The 24899-nt window shown below is 37.0% G+C and overlaps 1 protein-coding gene and 1 long non-coding RNA gene across 2 annotated transcripts in view; one reads left to right on the forward strand and one right to left on the reverse strand.

Moving 5' to 3' along the window:
- LOC128866876 (uncharacterized) overlaps positions 1-24899 on the reverse strand; it is a 33518-nt gene that overhangs the window by 1880 nt on the left and 6739 nt on the right. The window contains exons 2-5 of the mRNA XM_054107913.1: positions 10125-10478; positions 1156-1836; positions 1019-1096; positions 720-954 (exon numbers count right to left, since the gene is read on the reverse strand). Coding sequence (XP_053963888.1) covers positions 720-954; positions 1019-1096; positions 1156-1836; positions 10125-10305 — 1175 coding nt within the window. The 5' untranslated portion in view covers positions 10306-10478. The remainder of the gene's footprint in view (positions 1-719; positions 955-1018; positions 1097-1155; positions 1837-10124; positions 10479-24899) is intronic.
- Positions 523-24837, forward strand: LOC128866877 (uncharacterized). Its single transcript, XR_008454961.1, has 3 exons — positions 523-603; positions 24247-24571; positions 24637-24837. It is a non-coding gene; the product is annotated as an uncharacterized LOC128866877 (long non-coding RNA).

Raw genomic sequence — 24899 nt, forward strand, 5'->3', positions numbered from 1 at the left:
AGCATGTCACGGTAACGTTCGCCATTTACTGTAACCGCGGTTCCTCGCTCATTTTCGAAAAAAAAAATGGCCCGATGATGCCGCCAGACCAAAAACCGCACCAAACAGTGACTCGTTGTGGATGCATTTGCTTCTCTACAGTAACGTGTGGATTTTCTGAGCCCCAAATCCGACAATTTTGCTTATTGACGTAGCCACCGATGTGAAAATCAGAAAAGAAGAAGAAGACTCACCACTTTGGAAATAGGTTTTCAATATTTCCCAATTTTGTTCAAGCGTATAGCGTCCCATTTCGTAAATGCCAAACCTTTAAGTAAATTATGAACACATTTGATATGTCATTTGTGTTACCATTCTCAAAAAAATAAGTGGTTCAAAAAGCAAACGCTATATGGCCCACCCTGTATAAAAGTTAATAAAAATCAGCCTAAAACAGTAGCTGTGGATTTCGTCTTCACAATTTAATATTTCAATTTTTTATTCAATTCTCTCAAATCTCAAACAAAGAATTACTTTATGGACTTTTTTAATCTTTAAAGGAAGATGAACGCAAAATAATTTTGTAATTACTTTTTGATCATTGTGGTCGTAAAACAGTAAAAGGTAAAGCCAAGTTAGTTGCACGTGCAGCCGGAACCGGAATTGATACTGTTAATTGCCCGATTGTGAAGTGATTGCTATTCCATCCTTTTTTTAAAGTTTTTATTAAAAGTACTTACGTAAGTTTCGCCCCATCGGGATAAGCATAAAACAAGTGTGTCCTAGTGTAATCTACGGATGAAATTAGCACTTGTATGACTACCACGGCAGTGGATGCCGACACCAAGTGAATACCACCTGCCAGCCGCTTAAACATGTAACGCGGATTCTTGAAAGTGTAAAATGAGAAAATCGAGCCGAGACCCATAACAAAGACGGTAATACAGGCGAAAGAAGCCTGTGTTCGTATATAATCTGCAAAAATACTTATTTTACTGCCGCGAATAACTTTGCAACATAGGTGTATATTCGCACTTACCCATTAACTCAACATCAATGCCGGGGTCACTGCGCAGCGCATTCGAATTTGGAAACATGTCGATATACTTGCAACGCTCTAAGAGAGTATAACTTTGAGTATTTTAGAACAATTTTAATCGAATCATTAACGTTTACCCGTTGATTGATATATATAACCATTAGCTTCCCGGCCGCTACTTGGTGGCAGTGGTGGCACCAACTGTAATATCACCTGATGATCATTCAACACAAACGCCGGTACGCCCAAGTCACGCACAAAAGGCCAAAAAAGCTTTGGCACATATTGCCTCTCATTCCAACCCTGAAATATCGCCAATTGGGCAGCTTCTGGTATGACAAAATAGTACGACGTCGAATTAACCATCACCTTTTGCAATGCCGAACCAAATGTTTGTCGGGCTTCAATATCTCGCACATTAAGTGGATCAATTGCAATGGGTTTAGCTGGCGCTGGTATTATTTCAGCACGTGTTGCATTTGTATTTAACACCAGATTTTGAAATGCTTTTTTGAATGTCTGAAATTCGAGCTCGTCATTACGTACCCAATGAGCAAACATACGTCGCTTAGCTGACTCTGTGAAACTTTTCATTGGCATTTCCACAATTTCTTCGCTGAATTCACGTACGAAGTTCAGATTTGATGCATTTAGTTTGGCATCAAGGAGCGTACTGGGATTTACATAAGCTATTGAGGTGAAGTTGCGCACCACATTGGCGGTAGGGAGCGCATTGGGCGTTGTGGTGTAGCGACAATGACGCCACAAGCCGGAGTGCGAGTACATGAAGAAACGACGTGTCTCCGGTATGAATATGCCTAAAATGAAATGAAAAAGAAAAGTGTTTGAACTAAATTATTCGTTTGAACTACATTCGCTCAACAATAAAACAAACAATTCCCATACCCACGCCCACTTGTGCAAAGGGGTACGAGTATTATAATGGGGTTCACTTAACGGTTGTATGTAACAGCATAAAGTATGTATATATACATATATGTAGATATACTATTGGGTGTGCAACTAAGTTTTGAAGGATTTAAAACATATAGTAATACTAGTGTCAAATTGTACTGAGTATTTGTGTAACGAGTTTCATGTGAAAGCGTCATCATTAAGTGTCGTTTCTTAGTTTGTGTCATTTCGTCGAAGTGTAAACAAAAAATTTTTTTATACAAAGACTATGTCAGCGTTTGTGCCTACAAAACTTCATTCGCGGGAAGCATTGCTATTTTGCTTCCATCTGAAGAAAAGTGCAGCGGAAAGTTATTGGATGCTGTGTGAGGCTTACGGTGAGAATGCTCCATCAATTTCAACCGGCGAGTACTGGTTCCGACGATTCAAAAGTGGTGACCAGACATGAGACATTGATCTTTCATCATGACAATGCTCGGCCGCATGTCGCACAAGTGGTCAAAACCTATTTCGATGGTAGCGGATGGGAAGTTCTACCCCACCCGCCTTATAGCCCAGATCTTGCACCATCAGATTACCATTTGTTCCGGAATGCCCTTACGGGAGTGCATTTCACTTCGGTTGAAGGTATCCAAAATTGCCTTGATGAGTTCTTCGCCTCCAAAAGTGAGCAGTTTTATTGGGACGGAATCCATGCATTACCAGAGAAGTGGGAAAAAGTTATAGTATTTTGGATAAAATATGTTGTACCAATTTTTAACAATAAATTTTTGAAATCGAAAAAAAACCTTTAAAACTTAGTTGCACACCCAATAAAATATTCAGAATGATGAGAGGAGTTATTTATCGAAAATTGGTATAGTTATAGGCTTGAGTATAATAAGAAGTAAACTGAGTAAATTGTGAGAACTCTATTTATAATTTGAGATTTATTCAATGTTGAAAGTTTATGTATGGCTTTTTCAAGTGAAATATCTTCGGTTCCCTTTAAAATGTTTATAAATATTTGCTTTGTTGTTTTTATAGGAAAACAATTTCATTTTTTTTTTTTTCAAAATTCTTGTGAAACAACATTTTTTGTATTTTTTGTAAAACACTCCCTTCAGATTTTTTGCTTACGAGTACGTATGCTAGCTCTTCGCTGGAGCAGCATTTTGTACTGATTTTTCACTGGTTCGCTGAACGTAACATATTTCGTTTTTGGCCATTCCAACAGTCCAATTTTTATTTTCCAGAATTTAGGTTTTTTTCAAGTATTTTTGTTTCTAAAAAATAAAAAAAAAGAACCAAGATATTTTTCTTTAAACATTTCTATACCAAATATCAGCGCAGAATAAATATAAAAAATATTAATTTTTTTGTACAATTTTTTCAGTTTTCTTTTTATTATACTCAACCCTACAAATAAACTAATTTACAGAAAAATTTATGATAATATCCAAAATAATTGGATAACTTGACATGGATTCGCTCAGATGTCTTAAGCTGTTGATATTAAAGTGAAATATGGATCAAGGAAAAAATTCATTGCCAAATGCAAAAAAGTATGGAATAAAAGAAAGTCAAAGTAACTCCAGCGCTAAAAGACTCTCGCCCAAAAAATCGGTTATTGAAAAATTATCTATGTAAGTTCTCAGACCAGTCAAACTATTCTTTGGTAAACCTAGAGAAAAATTTGACGTCTACCACTTCCACAATGCGCGGTTTCGTGTCTTTGTTGGTGAATTTTTCTGCATCAAACTCAAATGATTTGTTTGAGTAATTCCTATAATTTATTCTTTTAACTTCATTTCAAAAAAAATTCAATTTCATTTAGTTTTTTTGAAAATGAATTCAAATTCAAATAGTCTCTACGCTCAGTGACCTTTGAACGCCATATTTTCACAAATTTATTCATCACTACCTGCAGAGTTGAAGAAGAATTCGCCAAAATTAATGATGGAATCAATTGCGTTAAATCGTTGTATTTATTTTCGGTTTGCAACACCCACAAAGCTGCATTCGACAGTACGGAAAGGAGTTACCTGTATGCCGCGATGTCTGAATTTGGTATCCCCGCAAAACTAATACGGCTATGTAAGATGACGTTGCTCAACACCAGCAGCGCCGTCAGAATTGGGAAGGACCTCTCCGAGCCGTTTGATACCAAACGAGGTTTCAGACAGGGTGACTCGCTGTCGTGTGACTTCTTTAACCTGATGTTGGAGAGCATCGTACGAGCCGCAGAACTTGATCGCTCAGGCACAATTTTTTATAAGACGAACAAAACTAACACTCTACAAGACTCTCATCATGCCCGTCCTAACGTATGCGCAGAAGCTTGGACGATGACAACATCCGATGAAGCGACGCTTGGAGTGTTCGAGAGAAAGATTCTGCGTAAGATTTTTGGACCTTTGCACGTTGGCAATGGCGAATATCGCAGACGATGGAACGATGAGCTGTATGAGCTTTACGACGACATAGACATAGCGCAGCGAATAAAGATCCAGCGGCTACGTTGGCTGGGTCATGTCGTCCGAATGGATACAAGTATTCGATGCTTTGATGCTTTGAAAGTATTCGATGCGGTACCAGCTGGTGGTAGCAGAGGAAAAGGGCGGCCTCCCCTGCGTTGGAAAGATCAGGTGGAGAAGGACTTGGCTTCACTTGGTGTGTCCAACTGGCGCCGGTTAGCACGAGAAAGAAACGACTGGCGCGCTTTGCTAAACTCGGCCAAAATCGCGTAAGCGGTTATAGCGCCAATTAAGAAGAAGAAGAACACCCACACAGTAACAAATCAGGTGCAGTCAGAAGTATGGAGTTTCATGAAATAATTTTATCTTAAAATTTTTGCAGCAATTCTGCCTTACCAGGCATGTGAACTTGCACAATCTTGTTAAAACCGCACACAGTTGAAAGGCGTTATCTTTCGGCTTAATTCGACTTGGTAATATTAAAATTCCTTAAATATTTTCAATTAACGGTATTCCATTACAGTGGGACTGCTTTTTTTCTGCTATAAACTTGCGAATCAGTTTCATGGCAAATTTTGGGGTTAGATTTTATTAAGGAGGGAGCCTGGTTTATAAGGTCAAAAAAATCAATTTTTTTTTTTCGTTTTAAGCGATTCCTAATATATTTCAGAATATTCACACAAAGTTACAGAGCCTAATTCTCAATATTTCCGTAGATACAAAGCCAAAGGTAGGCGAGCATTAGGTAGTCACGCTGTGACCGGACAGCTATAATACAAACTTTATCTTCTTTTCTCGACTTTTCATTTTTATGATTTCTTTGAATTGGCGTACATGAATGAAAAAAACTAATGAACCTTTTGAAATGAATCATAGCTTGTTCCCTTCAGTATTAAATTCTCTTCTATTTGAACTAACAAAATAGATAAAAAAAAATTTCAAGATTTTTATACCGAGTTGAAGTGAATTTTTTTTTTTTAGAAAGGCATTTTTTTTCTTTAAAACCTCCAAGAAGTTGAAATTTTGGAATTTCTCTCAGTTTTTTTAATTCATCTAGAATAAAAAATTATGATAATTAGAAATCCATTTGAATTTTTTGCTTTAGATAATAATTACGAGCTGTATCTTGTACGCCAGTTGGAAACTCCAGCGTTGCAGAGCTCTACTAATTTCTATGTTAAACATTTTTTCAACTTATTTTAACCAGTATACAAATTTTTTATACTTTTTAAATGTTCATTAAAAGATAGAAAAAACTTTGCAGTGCTAAATTAATTTTTTCCTTAAAAAAAAAAAAATCGCAAAGAGATGCAATTTTTAGACCTCATAAACCAGGCTCCCCCCTTAATTTACGTGCCCGTTTACGTCAAAATGGTTTCCTTCTCTTCTACGCCTTCAGGAATCCCCTTGCAAATTTTCGAGTGGATTGGCAAATCTGTGGGTTTTAATACTTGTAGTTTGTTTGTACTTTTGGTTTAAAAAAAAAATTTAAATCTTTGTGCAGAATAATCTGCAGCGACTGTCTGATGATACCAAATTGAGGTTGTTGATCCCACAAACGCCTACTTTGAGAGCTTTGAGAAACTATGTTTTTGGAGTGCATGCAAATAAGGACTGGTGAACTGTGAGAAGCCAAAAGGAGATTCTGCTGAAAAATAAAATATTTTTCTGTTAACACTCGTAATACCACAGCCACTCTACTTTACTCCGTGTGACTTCTGGCTCTTCAATAAACTAAAATCACACCCTCTAGTCCAAAATATAGAACCAAAGTGAATTGACACGCAAGCTTAAGGTACCTTCGGGAATCGAGTTTAACGGCTGTTTGGATACTTGAAAAAAAAAAAAACTAGGCGTAAGGGGAATACTTTCAACAAATCAACATGCCGTTTGATTATAGTAAATAGTTCGCACATCCAATTGACTGATATTCAGGCTCGTGACTGGAATATTCTCGACAAATGCCGGCTTTCAGACAGCAGCATTATTCACTATTTGTGACTAATAAGTAACATTGCTGGTGAATAATTATGGACTTTTAAGTACTATCGCTACAAGTGACTGCTTTATTGGAGACTTTGTAAATATTTTTAATCATAAGTAATTGTAAAAAGCATTAGGCAATATTTATAAGTTAAAAGGATTCCATATTATCTATCATGCACAAGGGGTGAAAGAGCAAAGTTATATATTTATTACATATTATATAATATATTAAAGATTACTTTAATACTGTTAACGCAGAATATTTTATAAAAAAAAGGCGAAAAAGTTTTATTCAAAAATATTGATCATGAAATTTCACAATAATTCATGCTTAATGATTTATGACGATATTCTAACAGCACTCAGCGGTGCAGTGAATAATTGGTCACTAATAGTAGTGGCTGGAGACGCTGACTGAATAACAACATAAATTTATCATCCAACGATGCTTCAACCAAATGATTTGCAATCAATACACGAAAACAGAATTATTTTTATCCAAAATATGTACATACAAAAGTGTTTATACGCTTTTTGTTTCGCCGTGTCTTATTCATTATTTCAAAATAATTTTAAGTATAATTTTACTGAAAACATTTTTCGATCCGAAAATTTTCAAATATCTGCTCGTCAAAATAATTTAGTGAGACTATTGCGAAAAAATGATTGCGCCATTGTAAATTAAATTAGACAACAAATTGAAAAAGTATTTTTTCAAACAAATTAGATGTGCTTAGCAAATATAAATACTATAGAAACGTTAAAGCGAGTACTCAAGTACAAAGGCTAAAGGCGGAAGTCAATGCTTCGGTGGACGTAGTGGACGCTGCCATAAAACGATTTTGCTATACGTATGCATGTATGTATATATGTATGCATCTGTCCAAATAAACTATAAAAATTTTGTAGCGTTAACAGGTCATCGTAAAATTGCAAATTCAGCTTTGTATAGTCCCGTTTAATGTTTTAGACGTTTGTGTAATTGTCAAACACGCTTCCGAAATTTTTGAAACATTTTCAAAGATAAAAAAAAAATAAATAATTGGCGCGTACACTTCTGTTAGGTGTTTGGCCAAGCTCCTCCTATTTGTGGTGTGCGTCTTGATGTTGTTCCACAAATGGAGGGACCTACAGTTTCAAGCCGACTCCGAACGGCAGATATTTTTATGAGGAGCTTTTTCATGGCAGAAATACACTCGGAGATTTGTCATTGCCTTCCGAGGGGCGACCGCTATTAGAAAAATGTTTTTATTAATTTTGCTTTCACCGCGATTCGAACCAACGACCTCTCTGTGAATTCCGAATGGTAATCACGCACCAACCCATTCGGCTACGGCGGCCGCGATACAAACGCGAAAATAGTAACAATATTACAACTATGACAATGTGCTGCCGCATAGCATATAAAGGGTGTTTTTTTAGAGGTTAGGTTTTCAAGTTGGCACTACTTTTTTCGTAGATGGTCTTTTTGACAGCTGTCACTTGATTTATGCTCAGTTTGGTTTGCCATTTCATAATGTATAGACTTACACCTGAACAACGTTTGCAAATTGTGCAAATTTATTACGAAAATAATGGTTCGGTTCGCGCAACGCATCGAAGAAAATTTTGTTCAGCGACGAAGCTCACTTTTGGTTGAATAAGCAAAATTGTCGCATTTGGAGTGAACATAATCCACAAGCCATTGCTGAGACGCCGTTACATCCTCAAAAAGTCACTGTTTGGTGTGCTCTATGGGCAGAGGGAATCATTGGTCCATATTTCTTTAAAAATGAAGCCGGACATAATGTTACAGTCAATGGAGAGCGCTATAGAGCCATGATTAATGACTTTTTCGTGCCTGAATTGGACGATGTTGATGTGGACGACCTTTGGTTCCAACAAGACGGCGCTACATGCCATACAGCCAACGCAACAATCGATTTATTGCAGGAAACTTTTGGTGAGCGCATTATCTCGCGCCTTGGACCTGTGGCGTGGCCTCCAAGATCGTGCGATATAACACCGCTGGACTATTTCTTGTGGGGCTATGTGAAGTCGCTTGTCTACGCAGATAAGCCCGAGACGATTGACGTCTTGGAAGAGAATATTCGGCGCGTTATTGCTGACATACGGCCCCAATTGCTGCAAAAAGTGGTCGAAAATTGGGCCTCTCGGCTGGAATTTATTCGAGCGAGCCGCGGCGGCCACTTGTCCGAAATCATTTTTAAAACATAATGGCAAACCCTTATCTTTATAATAAAGCTAAATTCTTGGCCATAACATTAAATTATATACGTTTTATTTCATCTTGAAAACCTAACCTCTAAAAAAAACACCCTTTATTATAAAATATGCAGGGTGGGTAATCTAGTGTAGAAGAATTTATGTAATTTAATTCAGTTATACTTATAAATAAAATTTTAATCAATAATTTTTTATAGGAAAGAGCAAGCCTTGCCATTGAACATGAAAGACAATTTCATTGAAATGATTTCCACGTCGGGTCTTACAGTAGCCAATTCTGTCACCCCATTTTTTCAGCACATTTCGTGATTTTCGGCAGTTTTCTCACCAAAAGCTCACGACTTTATGTTTTGATTCTTCAATGACCACTGGATGGCTCGCATAATATCTATCCTTAAGGGCGTTCCATAAAAAATAATCGAACTGAGTTAAATCACAGCTTCTAAGTGGCTGCGATTTCGGGATATTATTCGATTGCCGATTTTTTATATTCGATTTTAATATCTATGTATATATTTCCCAACTTAGTTCAAGCGGAAAGCGACCCATTTTATAAATGTCTCATGCTGTTCCCAAGGCATGCAATTCACTTTCTAAGTAATTCGCGGCGCATTCGTAATTCACTTTGGCAGCTCTCCTTATTTTTGTTGTTGTTGTGGCAGCATAAACATCCTCCATACAAGCATGGGGAATGTTGTTGGAGGGACAGTCCTTGATCGGATATAGATAAGTCCGCGTCGTTCCGGCAACGTACAACCGAGCGTTGTGGATTCTCTTTCGTGTTCTTGTTCTTTGTTTTCTATTACTATTATTTGCTCGGTATATCGGTGATGAAGAAAAAATTAAGTTAAAACTAAGATTTTACTTTATTTTATAGCGAAGTTTGTGTTAATTTATTTCTTCCATTATTCAGCAATAAGAAAAAGTACCAGCAAATGACAATAGTTCTTAGAAGAATAGCTGCTTCAATAGCTGTAACTGCTTCTCAAGGAGGCGGAACAGTTCCTCAGATAACAATATGGTCTCCTCCGCAATTCTCGAGGTGTTCAGTAGCCTCCTTAAAATAATAATTTTTTTTACAATACTTGTTTTTTGCTTCCATTATTAAAATTTAACTTTTTCTGGTTATCATTCTCTTTATTTACCCTCTCGTTTTTGTTTGACATCTTGTTTAGGTAAGTTTCCGATTACGAATGGGAGAGCGCATTACTTGCCATGGGCACATAGCATAACCGTAAACTAAATTTTTAACACATCTCGCTTGTTATTTTGTGTAGCTGTCAAATTAATAAAAATCGATAGTTCAAATGCTAAACGTTGGATTAACCACCCTGTTTATACAATTTTGTCAGCGTAATTGTTTTGTGGGTGTATGCCCATAGTTTTTGTTATTAAAATAAATAAGTAGCATTCGTTTTTGTTGGCATGGTAAAACCCAAGTTTGTATAGTCAACTGAAAATATCTTTCTAAATCAATGTACCTACTTTCTTTATACCTAAACATTCGTGGGCAATTTGCTTACCTTTTCCACCCGTAATAATAACCCAATGATCCGTAGAAATGGCTACGATCCACATAACTAACGAGACCACCATCAGCATGCTGCAACCGAGTAGTACGCGCCGTTGGAACATGTACGCGGCCATTAGCGGCTTGCGCTCTTCCTCCCGACCCAATGTCGAGCTGGAGACGCCACTTATCATTTTGCTGCTAGCTAATGTCGCGGAGTTACTAAGGAATTTATAATTGCAGCAGTGCTTTCCTGCTGTCTTCTAACGCCTTTAATATGCTCGCTGCTCCTGCTTTGCGTTGGTTTTTAGTGAGCGCGTGAGCGTCTCGTATCATCCATAAGCAGTGTAGGCGCCAATTTTGAACACTGTAAAACAATTAAAAGAAAAAATATTTTAAACCAAATTTAGGAAGATCGCAAAACGAATGAGCTATTTATTTTTATCTAAAAATAGGAAGCATTAATATTAATATATATTGCTCTGATTGTTTTTGACGGCAAGCTTGATAAATAGCACACAACAAATTTTGTTTAAATTTAAATAAAACAATTATACAAAGTCTAAGTTTCCGGCGAAACTGAAATTTATAAACCCTTTGCACGTTTTAAGTTTAAATAAATTTGATTTATTTATTTACTTGAAAGTTGTCCGTTTTCGAAAGTTTCATTTTATTGCATTCCTTTCATTTATTTTATATTTGGCGCATTTTCTTCGTTAGTTACACAAATATGGTAATTTTTGTATATCACCGTTATATGGAAGTTGAACGCTATTGTTGACCGACCTCGCCCAATTCAAATGCCAACTTTCTTCATGCCAGAAGTAACATGTTTACTTAGTTTCGTTAAGGTAACATATTTCGAATTTTAACTGAGTTATTCATTGCACTTTGCAATTCGAGTAAATGTGCGTTATTATGCATTACTGCATTACGGGAGAGCATGATTAGTGCCCGATTTTGCTTATATTCTATATCAACCTACCACTAGGCCATGAGCTGTTCGAGATACATTTGGTTCAATATCTTAATTTTTACGAGTTAATGTGTGAGCAGATCAACGTATGGATGGGCAAATATAAACGACTAATTCGATTCTTCGGCTGAGCGTCGTAGCCGAGTGGGTTGGTGCGTCAGTACCATTCGGTAGGGGCCGGGCTCGGACACGAAACACCAAATGATAGCCAAATATTTTCGAATAGCAGTCAATGGCAAACCTCCGAGTGTATGTATTTCTGCAACGAAAAAACATCTGCCGTTTGGAGGCTCCATGAAATACGCCCTTTTTGGGTGTTTGGCCGAGCTCCTCCTCCTGTTTGGGCCGTGCGTCTTGATGGTGTTCCACAAATGGAGGGACCTACAGTTTCAAGCCGAAACCGAAAGGCAGATATTTTTTTATGAGGAGCTTTTTCATGGCAGAAATACACTTGGAGGTTTGCCATTGCCTGCCGAGGGGCGACCGCGTCTTTCAGCGCGATTCGAACCTACGTTCTCTCTGAATACCGAATGTTCGTCACACACCAACCCATTCGGCTACGGAATATGTAATAAAAGGTGATCAATTTAGAGGTATTGGATTTTAAATTGAAATAAAACACTGAAAACTCAAATAGATTGGGCAATTTTTATTATTTTTGTGTAGAACCATTCATTACATTTATTTTTTAAAGATAATCCCTTTCAAATGTTGGCCGCAACTGCCGTAATTCTGCCATCTGCAAAACACGAATTTTGAAGGCCTCGCTGGAGGACTTCGGTCGATATCTCGTGAATAATTTTAGTAATGTAGGTTTCCAATGCCTCAATCGAAGATGGTTTATCCACAAAGCATTTTGACAGTAAATACCGCAGAAATAAGGGTTAAAAAGTGTGATATTAACTGATCTTGGTGGCCAATCCGCCCTTCCGAGTCGAAATGACAACGCAATAATTCCATTGTTTTACAAGCTGTATGGCAAGTAGCGTCGTCTTGTTGGAACTAAATATGTGGATCTCCACGGGTTTTAATTTCCGGCACCAAAAGTCGTTTATCATGACGCGATAACGATCGCCATTCACTGGTACATTGGCGCCGGTTTTGAAGAAATATAGGTTTTAGGCCCAAACATGACAATTTTGCTTATTGACGTAGCCATTAAGCCATGGGCTGAATAAAATTCGGGTTGCAAAATGCGGACCTTCAGCGAATTTTCAAGAGCCCAACGACTGAAATTATGACGCTTTGGAAGATCGGCAGGCCTTAAATCTTAGACCAGCTGTATTTTGTACGCTTTCCAATCAAGGCCTTTCCGTAAAATCGCCCAAGTAGTACCATAAGATAGGCCAAGTTGTTGAGATCGGCGCCGAATTGATTCTTCCGGGCCTTCGGAAAATTCTCATTTACGACCCCAATATTCTTTTCACTTCGGGCTGTACGTAGTCTAATCGGTCGAGTATCATACAATAATGTAAAATTATTCTCAAATTTGCCGATGGTTTGTCGAATAGTGTGTTCCATAGGACGGTCATGTCCACCATAAGTTGGCCTGAGCGCCGATTTTCGTAATACAATTGTTCGGTTTGTTAACGTTGTTGAGGCGTAAGTCTTTCCATGATGAAATGTCACAGAATACTGAGACAAAATTATGTACTTAGTTTGTTAGTAGTCACGCGTGATCTGTCAGAAAACTTTATTGGAAAAAGTACCTACAATCTGATCACCTTTTGGTTGTTACTTTAATTGAACATGAACATTAAAACCATCGTCGTTGAATCCCATTTGTAGGGTAGATCCAATGAAAATTGCTCTGATCGGAGGCACGCCGTTAGGAACTGGTGTTGAATGAAAATTCCATTTACTAACTTTATTATAAGTAAATATCGTACATTTTATGACTACTAATGCACAACACCTTCCGGAAAAAAAATCAACTAACACTTTTAGCGACGTTAAATGTGCACTTTGTTATATTACAATTTAATGAGCTATAAAACTTCGTAGCCTAGTTTTTTTGAAGAATTCTGGTTGAAAGTTTGAAATTTTGAGGAAAATTTCTCGAATTTTTATAAATGTTGTACAAAATATGAAACTTGGGTTATAAAATTGTAATAGTAAAATAATTGAAATTTAAAATTTGGTAAGGAAAAAGTCAAAACTTGAAGAAAAACAATATGTGGGACTTTTAAAATAATTTCGGGAGGTGAATCTGTTAAGAAAAAAATTATAAACTCTTTAAAATTCCAAGTATGTAATTTTATCTTACACTGTTTTTATATTATTTCACATGAAAAAATTAAGAAAATTTCGAAATTTTTAGCACAGCTTTGGCAAGTCTAGCGCGATGTTCAGAGTATAATGGTGGCTTTGGTTAAAATCAAAAGTTACTAGAGTTAAATTATTTTTCTAACTGTCACCTCTAGCTGACCTGTTACACTGGCTATTGTTGTTGCATGTTACATCATAAACATTTCGTTGGCCACTTACATATACTACTTGGAAGAGATTGTTTTCCTTTAATTTCTTTTTTACTGTTTGTTTTTATATTTAATTTATTTTATTTATTTATATTAATTTTTATTTGTTATATTATTTCTGAGTTGTCAAAGCTTTAACGTATTTATCCAAAATACGTTACATTTTTTTAGTTTAATGTTCTAAAAGTCCCACAGCTTGACAAAAAATCCGTGATGCTACTGTCATCTACGGTACATTGACGTTGAATTATGTTATGCGCTGCATTGTCAAGTATGTGTGCGTGGGCGTGCTAAGGTGTGCTTGTAAAAGCGAGGAAAATAGTTGGATTAAGAGGCACAAGTGGTCGTCAATTTGGGCGAAATTTTAATGACAATTTGCAGAAAGATTTTTGTGCATATGTGCACGTACTTAGAGCTGCCAAAACACTTGACTGCCAAAATTGCGTGCGACTTAATATTTTACTAATTTATAAGAATGTTTTCTGCTGTCGCCATCAGTCTTTTGCGACCTAGATTGTTATTTTTTACTACCATGTAGTTGTTGTTGCTGTTTGCAAATATGTGTTCGTGCGTGTTTAGCTACATATGTATGGTATGTGCGTATGCGCAAGTAAATAAAACGCATTCAAATAAACGAATTTTCAAAGTTTCACTGCTAAACGTCGAAAGCAAATAGGGGAAATATAATGCGATTTATTTTAAGGGGTGCCGAGTGTGATTGTGGGCACGTGTATTTCTGTTATACCTTGAAATTAAATCCGAAAACGAAAATCTTACAAATAGATCACTCATCAGCGTTAGCTGTTTGCTATCATAAATAGAGAAAAGAGCAAAAATATGCGTACATACAGTATGTATGCGTGCACACATGTAGCTTTGACAACATATGTATGTGATTTTTTTTGAAGAAACTAAAAATAATAATTACTTCGATGCCTGAAGGTGAAAATATTGACTAGTTTTAAGAATTATTTTTCTAGTTTTCAAATAATTATTGAAGAATTTCTCTGTCATATGTATTCGAAGGATATTTATGGGGGACGAACAAACCGAAGTATGCACATAAATAAAAGTGACCCAAAATATGCTCCAACCTGTTTTTTGTTTTACGTTTAAAAAAATATATATTATGTATAAAATTTGGGCTATATTTCTTAAATCATATTTTGGCGTAATTTTTAATAAATGCATTAAAAAATCAGCGTGCTCTTTGAGTCAATTCAAACTCGCACTTAATACTAAAATTCATGCATACCCGGCATTTTTTTAATTCTGATAAAAAAGTTTGAAGCTTTGATCAAATTTTCTTTAAATTGGTATTCAGAATCAACTATGTTTTCGTAAAAAATTATTAAAATGAAATAAGAAACACATAAATTGCTAAAATTTGTCAATAAAAGAGCTGCTACAATTTGCCCTTTACGACCGTTGCGGCAACGCGTTCGGCTGACGTGACTTGTAAAACATACCGTGGTGCCACAATGAAAGTATTGCTGCATATACACAAAAAAGCAGCAGATGTTCTTTTCGTAAAAGCTAATACCATATTTTGAGTTGTATAAACAGGTTTTTGTTGGCTATGAAATACATAATAAAATTATTGCGCATTGAGGGGGTTTTAATAGAATTTAGACGGTGGGTGCGACCATAACTTCGGGATCTGGACGCACATTCATTTTTCTAGTCTAGCCTCTTCTCTACTCATGCAATAATTATGTTTTTAGAAATCTTTATTCATAATAAATAAAAACAAAATAGCAAAAAAAAAAAAAAATGGTGCGCCACCGCCAGGTTTCTTACTGAAAATATTGTAAAAAACATCGTTCCATATTTTTTAATTATTTTGCTTTTATTTTATTATAAAAAGAACAAACCTTTGATTTATTGTGGCATATAATTTATTTCAAATTGCCGCCTCAACAGTAGCTTAAACAGTTGTGTGTTTACATGCCTGAATCCTTTCTCAACTATCGAACAAAACATCGATCTTTAACGGTATCCAATCGCAGTTTTGCCGAGCATAATTGGAAATATCAAAGCGGCTGATTACACTTTTATTGAACTTCATACGCAATAGTTGTATTGTTGGACGATTTGTGTGGCCCATAGCACAATCTTGCTGAAACAAGATAGTGAGAAACTGTTTCTTTAGATTCTTCTTGATTACAGCTTCTACATCTATTGTTGTACTGCTACTCCATCTTCCTGGCATGGCCACCCAAAAGCCAGTGGCCGGTTATTGTTGACGTAATTCAGCAATATGTCTGCTCGTGCCTTTCTTAACAACTCGTCAGTTCTGGATTTGTTGAAATTGGGCCACGTTGCTTAGTTATTTTGTAGGTATCCGTGTCGGTCCATCTGTCAACAACGCTTGCCGCTTCCGAGCCCTAATCGCTATAATTCTGCTTATTTTCTAGTTCCTTATAGAGTGCACTGGGAATACTTTCATCTAGAAATTGATAACTTATTGACTCTCACACTGTCATACTGCATTATGTTGCTCTTTATTTGAGCGTGAGATTTTAGAAGAATGACCACAGACTTCACAATGCCGGTATTTCAAAAGCCCTTATTCCGCTTGTTAAAACTTGTAATATTTCTATCGAATATCTCTAAGGTGCTGCCAATCGCTTCTGCAACTTTTCTAGCAGACATATTGCCTACGCCCCATATTATTAACCTGCAAACGCATAGAATCTAAACGTAGTAATGACCATTTTTGGTGGCAGAGTTTCACTTATATTATTATCTAGACGCTGATAAATGCACTCAATTACTCTTCCTGTTGGGAACGTATTTCCTGTTGGGTGTTTGTTTGGCACTCCTTCTCTGATTTTTGGTGTGAATGTTGATCTTAGTTTACAAATGGAGAGACGTATAATTACACGCCGATTATGAACGTCCGAGGGTTTGTTTTTCTATGAGAAGCGCTTTCATGGCGAAAATACACTCGGAGATTAGCAATTGTTTGCCGAGGGGCGACCGCTATTAGAATAAACCTATTCTATCACTACCACTTGTTGTCTTATGCGTACTTTGGGTTTCGAATTCCTGCTGAATACGACAGCGGAAGCAGTAAACTTTTGAATAACCACCATGCAAGATGAACTATTACTCACTTATACTTCAGTCAGGCCGTCATCCCTGTGCTTGCAATTATAAATAGTCAATATTTCGCACATCCTCTTCAAAAGAGGCATAATTTAAAATTGTAACTGCAAATTTCTGAACTAAAACAGAAAATGATGTCAAGTGTTTGTCTGCCTCAAGAATTGAACCTAGGATCTCCTGAATAGATTGCTTGGACGTCTGTAGCTATGCCAGCCAGGCTACATTTTTCTTTCTTCTAGACAAAATCTATCGAATTTAAAGTGATTGAAAACTATAATATTATAAAGGGATACCAGTCACACCTGAAGTCATTGGACGAATTTGATACTAGCTCCAAACTATCGCTGCCTATGATTCATCAGGTGCTTTGTGGAAAAGAGAAAGAGTTCGAAGTAGTTGGGGTTAAAAATTCGCTTTAACAGCAACAATATGACTTCTGCATTCATATAATAGGCATGTACGTATTCTTATATACATATATGTATACTCGTGCGATATGTATCTAAGTAATGTGCATGCACGACATAGCACTAAGTGAAGGAGCCGAGCTCCTATTTCATAACGTTTATGAACGTAATGGCCATTTTGGTAATTTAACTAGAAAATTTCAACATGTGTGACTTTTAGAATGTATAAGTATAAGTATAGTACATGCTCCTATATTAACTTGTTGCACGCAAGCACTCATTCCTTAAACAACGAGTAGAGCTTTGTCTTGCAGTTGCGAACTAATTGGAAGTTAAGCACATATTAGCATGCATTTTAGAACGCATTTCAACGAATTTTTCACATTTGCTTCCTTAATTGGAGGTGGGGATTTTCAGAACACATTCCTTTGTGCGTCACCTTGATTTTCTTAGGACATCGCCCTGAAAAAAATTATGCATTTTGAAATGCTCGTATATAGTCCCTAAAGGCGATGCATTCTTAGTAAACATATGACTATACGATTGGGTAGCCAGGATGAGCTTCAGTTCAGTTCAATTAACGCAGAGTAATTTTCTTTGTTGGTGCTCTTTGAAAGTTCACACACATGTTATTGTGCTCTTAACTGTTGTGCTCCCAACTCTCACTGGTACTTTATGAAGTATTTGCGAAGTTGTCGTTGCCCTGTGGCATTTTACAAAAAAAACAATGCTTAACAGAACTTTTAAGAGCTATGTAAGCTTTTGTAAATTTTGTTTTTGATTTTATAAATTCTATAGCTTCAAACACCCATATGCATGCATGCCAATATGTATGTATGTATGGGTGAGTATACAAGCACATTGCTTTATTTTGTTTTGTTTAACATGATTGGCGCTTTTTTTACTTTTCTGCTTGCTAATTCCTCGAGCTACTTGGCTTCTGTTAATGCCTTCTCAAGTGCTTTTGTATACATGCATGTGTTGGCCTTTAAGTATTTTTTACTTTTGTATATTTGTGCTCTTGTGTTTTTTGGGATTTTCCCATTTTTCCCCCATTGGTTTTAAGTGAATAGGTTCTCAGTTTAAAGAGCTGCTGATAATTATATTTTACTCATCTCGAATGCTGCGAATAAAATAAAAAAGTCACAGTTGCTGTGGCTAGCGCAATAATTTTAAGATAAAATAAAAACAACACAAAAAAATGGGAGGTTCGCTGTTAGAAATTTTCGAATAGGTATGCCCCTCAAAATGAACTCGTGTTTCTCAAATGTTCTTTTATGATTTTTTAATATTGTATTTATAGCAAATTTTTCAATTTGACGTTTTTATGATTTTTTTTTTAATTTTTTGCATGTGTGATTTTTATAGGTATTGCAGGGTTCGCAACATTTAAATATTTTCTATCAGTTAATTAGCAATCATGGAGGTAATTAAAACGTTCCACCATCTGTTTGAGTCTCTTTTTCCTGGTAAATATTTTCATATACCCATCTATGCTTTCCATTAGACCATACCATGCAGAAAAACTTACTAGTTCTGAACTACCTTACCATAGTTTTCTCTTGCAGCCGAAGTAGTTCAATGCTAATTAATAGCAAATTATTAGCTCCATCAACATACATAACAGATGGCGCAAAAGTAACCTTGCGATGTTTATTGGCTGTAATTTAAAAAAAAAAATGAAAAACTTTGATTCTTCTTGTGGATTATTTTTATTTGGTCTTTTAATTTTTTTTACATCAAGTCGAGAATATGATGTCATGTAAATGGCCGCCGCCACTGTTGATTGCCATTTGAGCCCTTTTTATGGCATTTTCCATCACTCTGGCCAAAACTTCCGGTGATAGGTCCTCACATTCTTGACGAATATTGTCTTTAAGAGCTGCAAGAGTCTGAGGCTTGTTGACATAAGCCCGCGTCTTCAAAAAGCCCCACAAAAAGAAGTCTGGAGCGGTCAAATCAGGCGATCTTGCTGGCCAGTGCAAATCGCCAAAACGGGAGATTAGGCGCCCGGGAAATGCATCCTTCTGCATATCGGTTGTGGCACGTGCAGTGTGTGCCGTTGCACCGTCCTGTTGGAACCACATGTTTTCCAATCCCAATTCATCATGTTGCGGCAAAAAGAACTCGTTGATCATTGCTCTGTAGCGCTCACCATTCACAGTAACCGTTTGGCCCACGACGTCTTCGAAGAAAAAAGGTCCGATGACTCCTCCAGCGAAAACAGCACACCATACAGTGACTTTGAGCGGGTGTAATGGCTCTTCGTGGGTTACACGCGGATTTTCAGTGCCCCAGAAGTGTAAATTTTGCTTATTTACGTACCCGCTAAGATGGAAATGGGCCTCATCACTCATGATTTTATTTTTGATGAAAAATCATCTTCCTCTTGGTGCTGATTAAGGATGGCTTGAGCGTATGTTAGACGCGATTGGCGGCCAGCAGCTAACAGCTGATGCACCGTCTGGACTTTGTACGGAAACATCTTTAAATCTTGTTCCAAACTTCGCTGTAAAGACCGTCGACTGATACCCATTTGCGTGGCACGTCGTCTGGTCGATGTCGACGGCGCTTCCATGACATCCTCGGCTACAGCAGCAATATTCTCTGCAGAACGGCTACTCCGGGGTCTGCCACGCCTGGCAGCATCTCGTGTTGTGCCAGTTTCTTCGAGGCGAGCAGCTAAACGTTGCAGTGTTTCACCAGTAGGCGTTGGATGGCGAGGAAATCTGCGACGAAATTCACGTTGTGCCAAAGTCACCGACCATTATTGGTCAAATAAATAGTCAGCAATATTCCGCGTTCTGGAGCAGTGTAGCGTACTACACAAATGTGTTTGTGTTCGCATGTGTTTACTACACAAATGTCAAAACAGAATTGACATTAGGGGCCAATCGCAAAATTTATAGCATTTTCTGATAGGAGGATTACTTTAGCGCCACCTGTTATATGTATATTCATCTAATATTTTCATGCCTCGTTATTGTTTGAAGCATTCTTATATATATAAATAAGTATACATAATTGGCGCTTAGACCATTTTTGGGTGTTTCGCCGAACTCTCCTCCTATTTGTGGTGCGCGTTTTGATGTTGTTTCACAAATGGAAGGACCCTACAGTTTGAAGCTGACTCCGAATGAAAGATACATGTTTTTATACGAAGCTTTTTCATGGCAGGAATAGACTCGGAGGTTTGTCATTGTCTACCGAGGGGCTACCGGTGTTTCATGCATGGAGATTGGAACCTACGCACTTGTGAATGGTAGTCACGCACCAACCCTTTCGGCTACGGTGTTTTGCATGCACCTGAAATTGATAATTTTGCAACTGCCAAAATTCTACTTACTTCCGAACTAGTCTGACAACTACTTCAGATACCATCCCCTGAACTAGAACTGCTGGGTAATAATCAACAACTACATACATATCACACACCCTCTTCAAAAGAGGCACAACTCAAAATTTCTACAATAATTTGGAATGGAATGTTGTTTTTGAATTATCACTCTTTTGATGACATTTTCACGCATTTCTTATTAAAGTATTTTTTATATTTCTAGTTTAAAATTTGATATTTATGTATGTATTTTATTTCAATAAGAAAAAGAAAGAGGTCAAAGATTTTTTCAATAACCAGACTGACACAACTACAAAAAATAAATGCTTGTTAATTGCAGTGCAGTTTCATTCGCGCAACAAAAGCTGATTAGCTATTTTGTTTTTTTTTGTTAATTTACAATAGCAAAAATGGGGTAGAATTTTGCGTATTAGAAAACATATTAACAATGAGCAACCTAAGAACTTTTGAGTTGTGCAGTTGTGCAGTGGGAAAAGGTTGTTTTTTTTTATTGAGGTGGCACAAAGCATTGAAAGCCGAAAAGTGTGGGACTTGCTTTTCGACTCACCCACTAAAAACCCACCCAAGCTAAAGCTGAAAAGGGTGTGAGATTTGTTAAGTATGCCTCGGCCTACTCAAATGCAATCCGATCACAACAAACAAAATCCGGCTTCCAGATAATTTCATTCTCGGTTTTTCGGTAGTAGCGTCGCCTAAGCATCGGGTCTTGGACCCAATTTGTCCGTAAAGCGCATTTCGGTGTGATTTTCTTTGAAACCTCTAAAATCCTCTACTGTAATGATTCACTGTTATCTTCAACACACTTGGATTGATCAAATTCAGAGTAGCAGATACATTTCTTAGAGGCCAATCCATCGCAATAGTCTAAAAATATGTTTACTTGGTATTCTTAGCAGGTTTTCTATTTTCAATTTGTCGCAGCAGAGCTAAACCTGCTTCGAGTGTACAGTAGAGGGCCATAGCATCGGAGAAATTTTTTTACCCCAGCATCAGTTATTGATTAAAGAAACATTGGTCTTAAAATCACTGTGTGACATAGCCTGAACGGTAGTAGCTGGAAGACAATACACCTTTTGGAATCACTCAAGCAAAGTTTTTTCGTTCTGAGTGCTGTAATAGGACTACGATTTTATTTTCCAACATAGTAGCTTAAAACATTTTTCTAAAATTTTTTCTATTTAACAAAAAAAGATTCCCCAAAAACGTTAACCAAAAACATTTTTTTTAAAGGTTTATCCAAAAAAATTAAATAAATTCTAAAATGGTAAAAAGAAACGAATATATTTTACTTCAAAAAAATCAAAATTATAAAATTGTTCTCAAAATTTTGTATTTTACCATTTATTATACTCAAGCCTTCAAATAAACCAATTTGCAGAAATATTTACGACAATGTCAAAAGACTTGCATTACTTGTCATGCATTCGCTCATGTCTTGTACAGAGCCAGTCAACATACCTACTATACAATGTTCGATTAAGCACCGGCAATTTTCTGAGATTTCATAGTGGATCTTCGTTATTTTTATACGGTTCTCGAGCAGAATCCACCTTATTTCAGTAAATTGTAGATTTTATACTAACATGTGTTGTTGTTTTTATTCTACAATAGCATAAAACATTCCCCATAAATGTTTGGGGTAGGCTGTTAAATTAACAATTCTTAACCGGGTTGTTTCCGACGTCGTGGGAAACTGGCGAAGGAGGCGGTATCAACCTGTGACAGTTGTAAAAACAGAGTACTGGTGTAAAGTAACCTCAAACTTGGGAGTTTCTTTTCCAACTATGCAAGGTTTTTCTGATTTTGAAGAAATCACTAAAAATAGCATTTGCGGGGTGCATTTTATGTCTAAGTTCGGTAAGTAATTCAAGAGCATGCAGCTTTTAGAATGTTATTTTACAAATGAATACGAATGATGAACTTTTCTTGATTTCTTCGCAAATACGAATATTATAAAAATAATTCTATTACGCAATTTAGAAAAATTCTTCAGATTTACTTTGTCAGTCAATGTTTATTTTTAGTCCCTTTCAAATACAAAAAAATGGCAAATGGGGCAACATATTTCATCATCAACAACAACATTAGTCAAAGAGGTGATTTTTCAACATAACATTCACATATTGAGGCGGGCCTGGTGGGCATGGCGTGTGTGGCGCGTTGTCAACATCGTTTAACGAAGACCGATTGACATATTTTGGCATACTTAAGTAGATGTGTATGTACCCAGCAGGGAAAAGCCAAACTAGTATGAAAATAAGCGCAACTAAGATCTCGCTGTTTTTTTGATGAAAATACAACTTTATTCTGAAAAAATGGTTACAAGTGAATCACTGAAAGTATTGCCCATCGCTGGCTACTACTTTTTCCCATCTTTCTGGTAGATCTCGAATACCGTCACGGTAAAACTGTTCATCTTTTGAGGCTATCCACGGATCAAGCCATTTTTTGATGTGATTCATTTGGATGGAACTGCTGGTCAGCTAGACCATGTGCCATCGGTCGGAACAGGTGATAATCGGACGGCGCAATATCTGGAGAGTTTGGCAGGTGGGGTAGGATTCCCCATTTCATAGTTTCCAGGTAGGTTTTAACGGGTTTGGCAACGTGAGGCCGAGCGTTGTCATGCCTCTCCGCATATTGCGGCCGCTTCTCGCGCAGTGCTCGGCTCAATCGCATCAATTGAAGTCGATACCGAACCCTAGTGATAGTTTCGCTTGGTTTTAACAGTTCATAATAAATAACACCAACTTGGTCCCACTAAATACATAACATAACCTTCGCAGCGTGAATATTCGGTCGAGGCGACGACGTAGAAGCATGACCGGGCAGTCCCCATGACTTTCTTTTCTTTGGATTGCTGTAATGAATCAATTTTTCATCACCCGTCACCCGCTGGAGCAGTTTTTCACAAGCGAAAAAACGACGTTCAACAACCCTTGGTTTTAACTCATAAAGAACCCAAGTCCCCTGTTTCTGAATCATTCCCAAAGCATGCAATCGCTTGGAAATGGGTTGGCGGGTAACTCCTAATACTGAAGCAAGCTCTTCTTGCGTTTAACATGGATCCTCATTCAGCAACTCATTGAGCAATGCCTCCAATTCAGCGTCTTCGAAGGTTTTTGGCCTCCCTTCACGCGGACGGTCGTCAACATTAAAATCACTGCCTTTTAAGCGACGGAACCAATCTCGGCACGTTGTTTCACTTAAAGCAGTATCTCCATAAACTTTTTGTAGCTCTTGAGGCGCTTCAGCCTCCGTTTTTTCGAATGAAAGAGGAAAATCAACACCGCAAATAACGATTATTCTGCACAAAATCAGACATCTTCACAAAACCAAAAGTATATGATACCAAAACAAAATCACTAATGTGTCGAACCAGTTTGTTTACCATATGTCTAAGCTTGGTTTATGACATTTAGGTTATGTTAGAATCGACTAGCACACACTGCTGGCGGCATCTATTGACAAACAGCGGGAGCTTAGTTGCGCACCTAATAGTTCAGATACTCTTATGGTGTGTAATAGAACAAATTATACTATTTCGCAATTGACTAGAATAATATCAGTAGTAAAATGATTAATTTGTCTGCAAATTAGTTGATTTTGTTGAATCGATTTATTGGACGATCGTATCACACATCCAAATTAGTCCTATTACAAGGATTACTGCGACGTGACACTTTGTTTTTAAAGTTTGTTTCAAAGTTGTAAAAAGTTAGTAGCAAGAGAAATTTGAGAAGACTTATAAAAAGCAAATGAAGGTGCATATATTCAAATAGTTTAACCAATCCAATTTTCCATAGAAATTCTGAGATGCTGCAGTCTTCAGTTCAAGTAGCAGAGAATGGCGCATGTTCAAATGCTGCCAAGGACTCTTCTTATTTTTCTTCAGAGTACGATGATGTCAACCGTTCCAATCCCAATACAGGAAGTGCTAAGCCCTCTGAAGGGAATGAGAATATATCTGCTCAAATCGTGGAATGCTCATTTGGAAAGAAAATCTTAGATTAGTACGTTAAACATAGATCGCCACGAACAACATTTGAGGACTTACTTTCGATTTTGCAAGAAGAAAATTTGGACGTTTCGAGATGTTCGGAAACACTTTTTGCCAACAAACGGCAAAGGGTAAATATTAGCACTAATGCATCAGCCCTATATTGCCAGTATTTATAAAATCTTGTTTTCCTCAGAATTCTTCAGTTGAATGAAAAAGTGGTGCATGAAAAGGTGTTAGAATATAATTGACAATAAGGAGCCTACTTTGGCATTCTATCAACAAAAATTTTAAAAACGTGTTTAGCACCGATGAAATATCGGAGTACAATATAGACAGGACCCACGGAAAACGAGCCTCAAGGAAGTTACAAGTTTATCTGCGGTTTGTTAGGGTAATCAACGTTTACGTAATATCAAGATAAATGCAGTTCTGTATTTTGTTTTGTTCGGACACTAT

The sequence above is a fragment of the Anastrepha ludens genome, chromosome 6, assembly GCF_028408465.1.
Source record: "Anastrepha ludens isolate Willacy chromosome 6, idAnaLude1.1, whole genome shotgun sequence".
Lineage (NCBI taxonomy): Eukaryota > Metazoa > Arthropoda > Insecta > Diptera > Tephritidae > Anastrepha > Anastrepha ludens.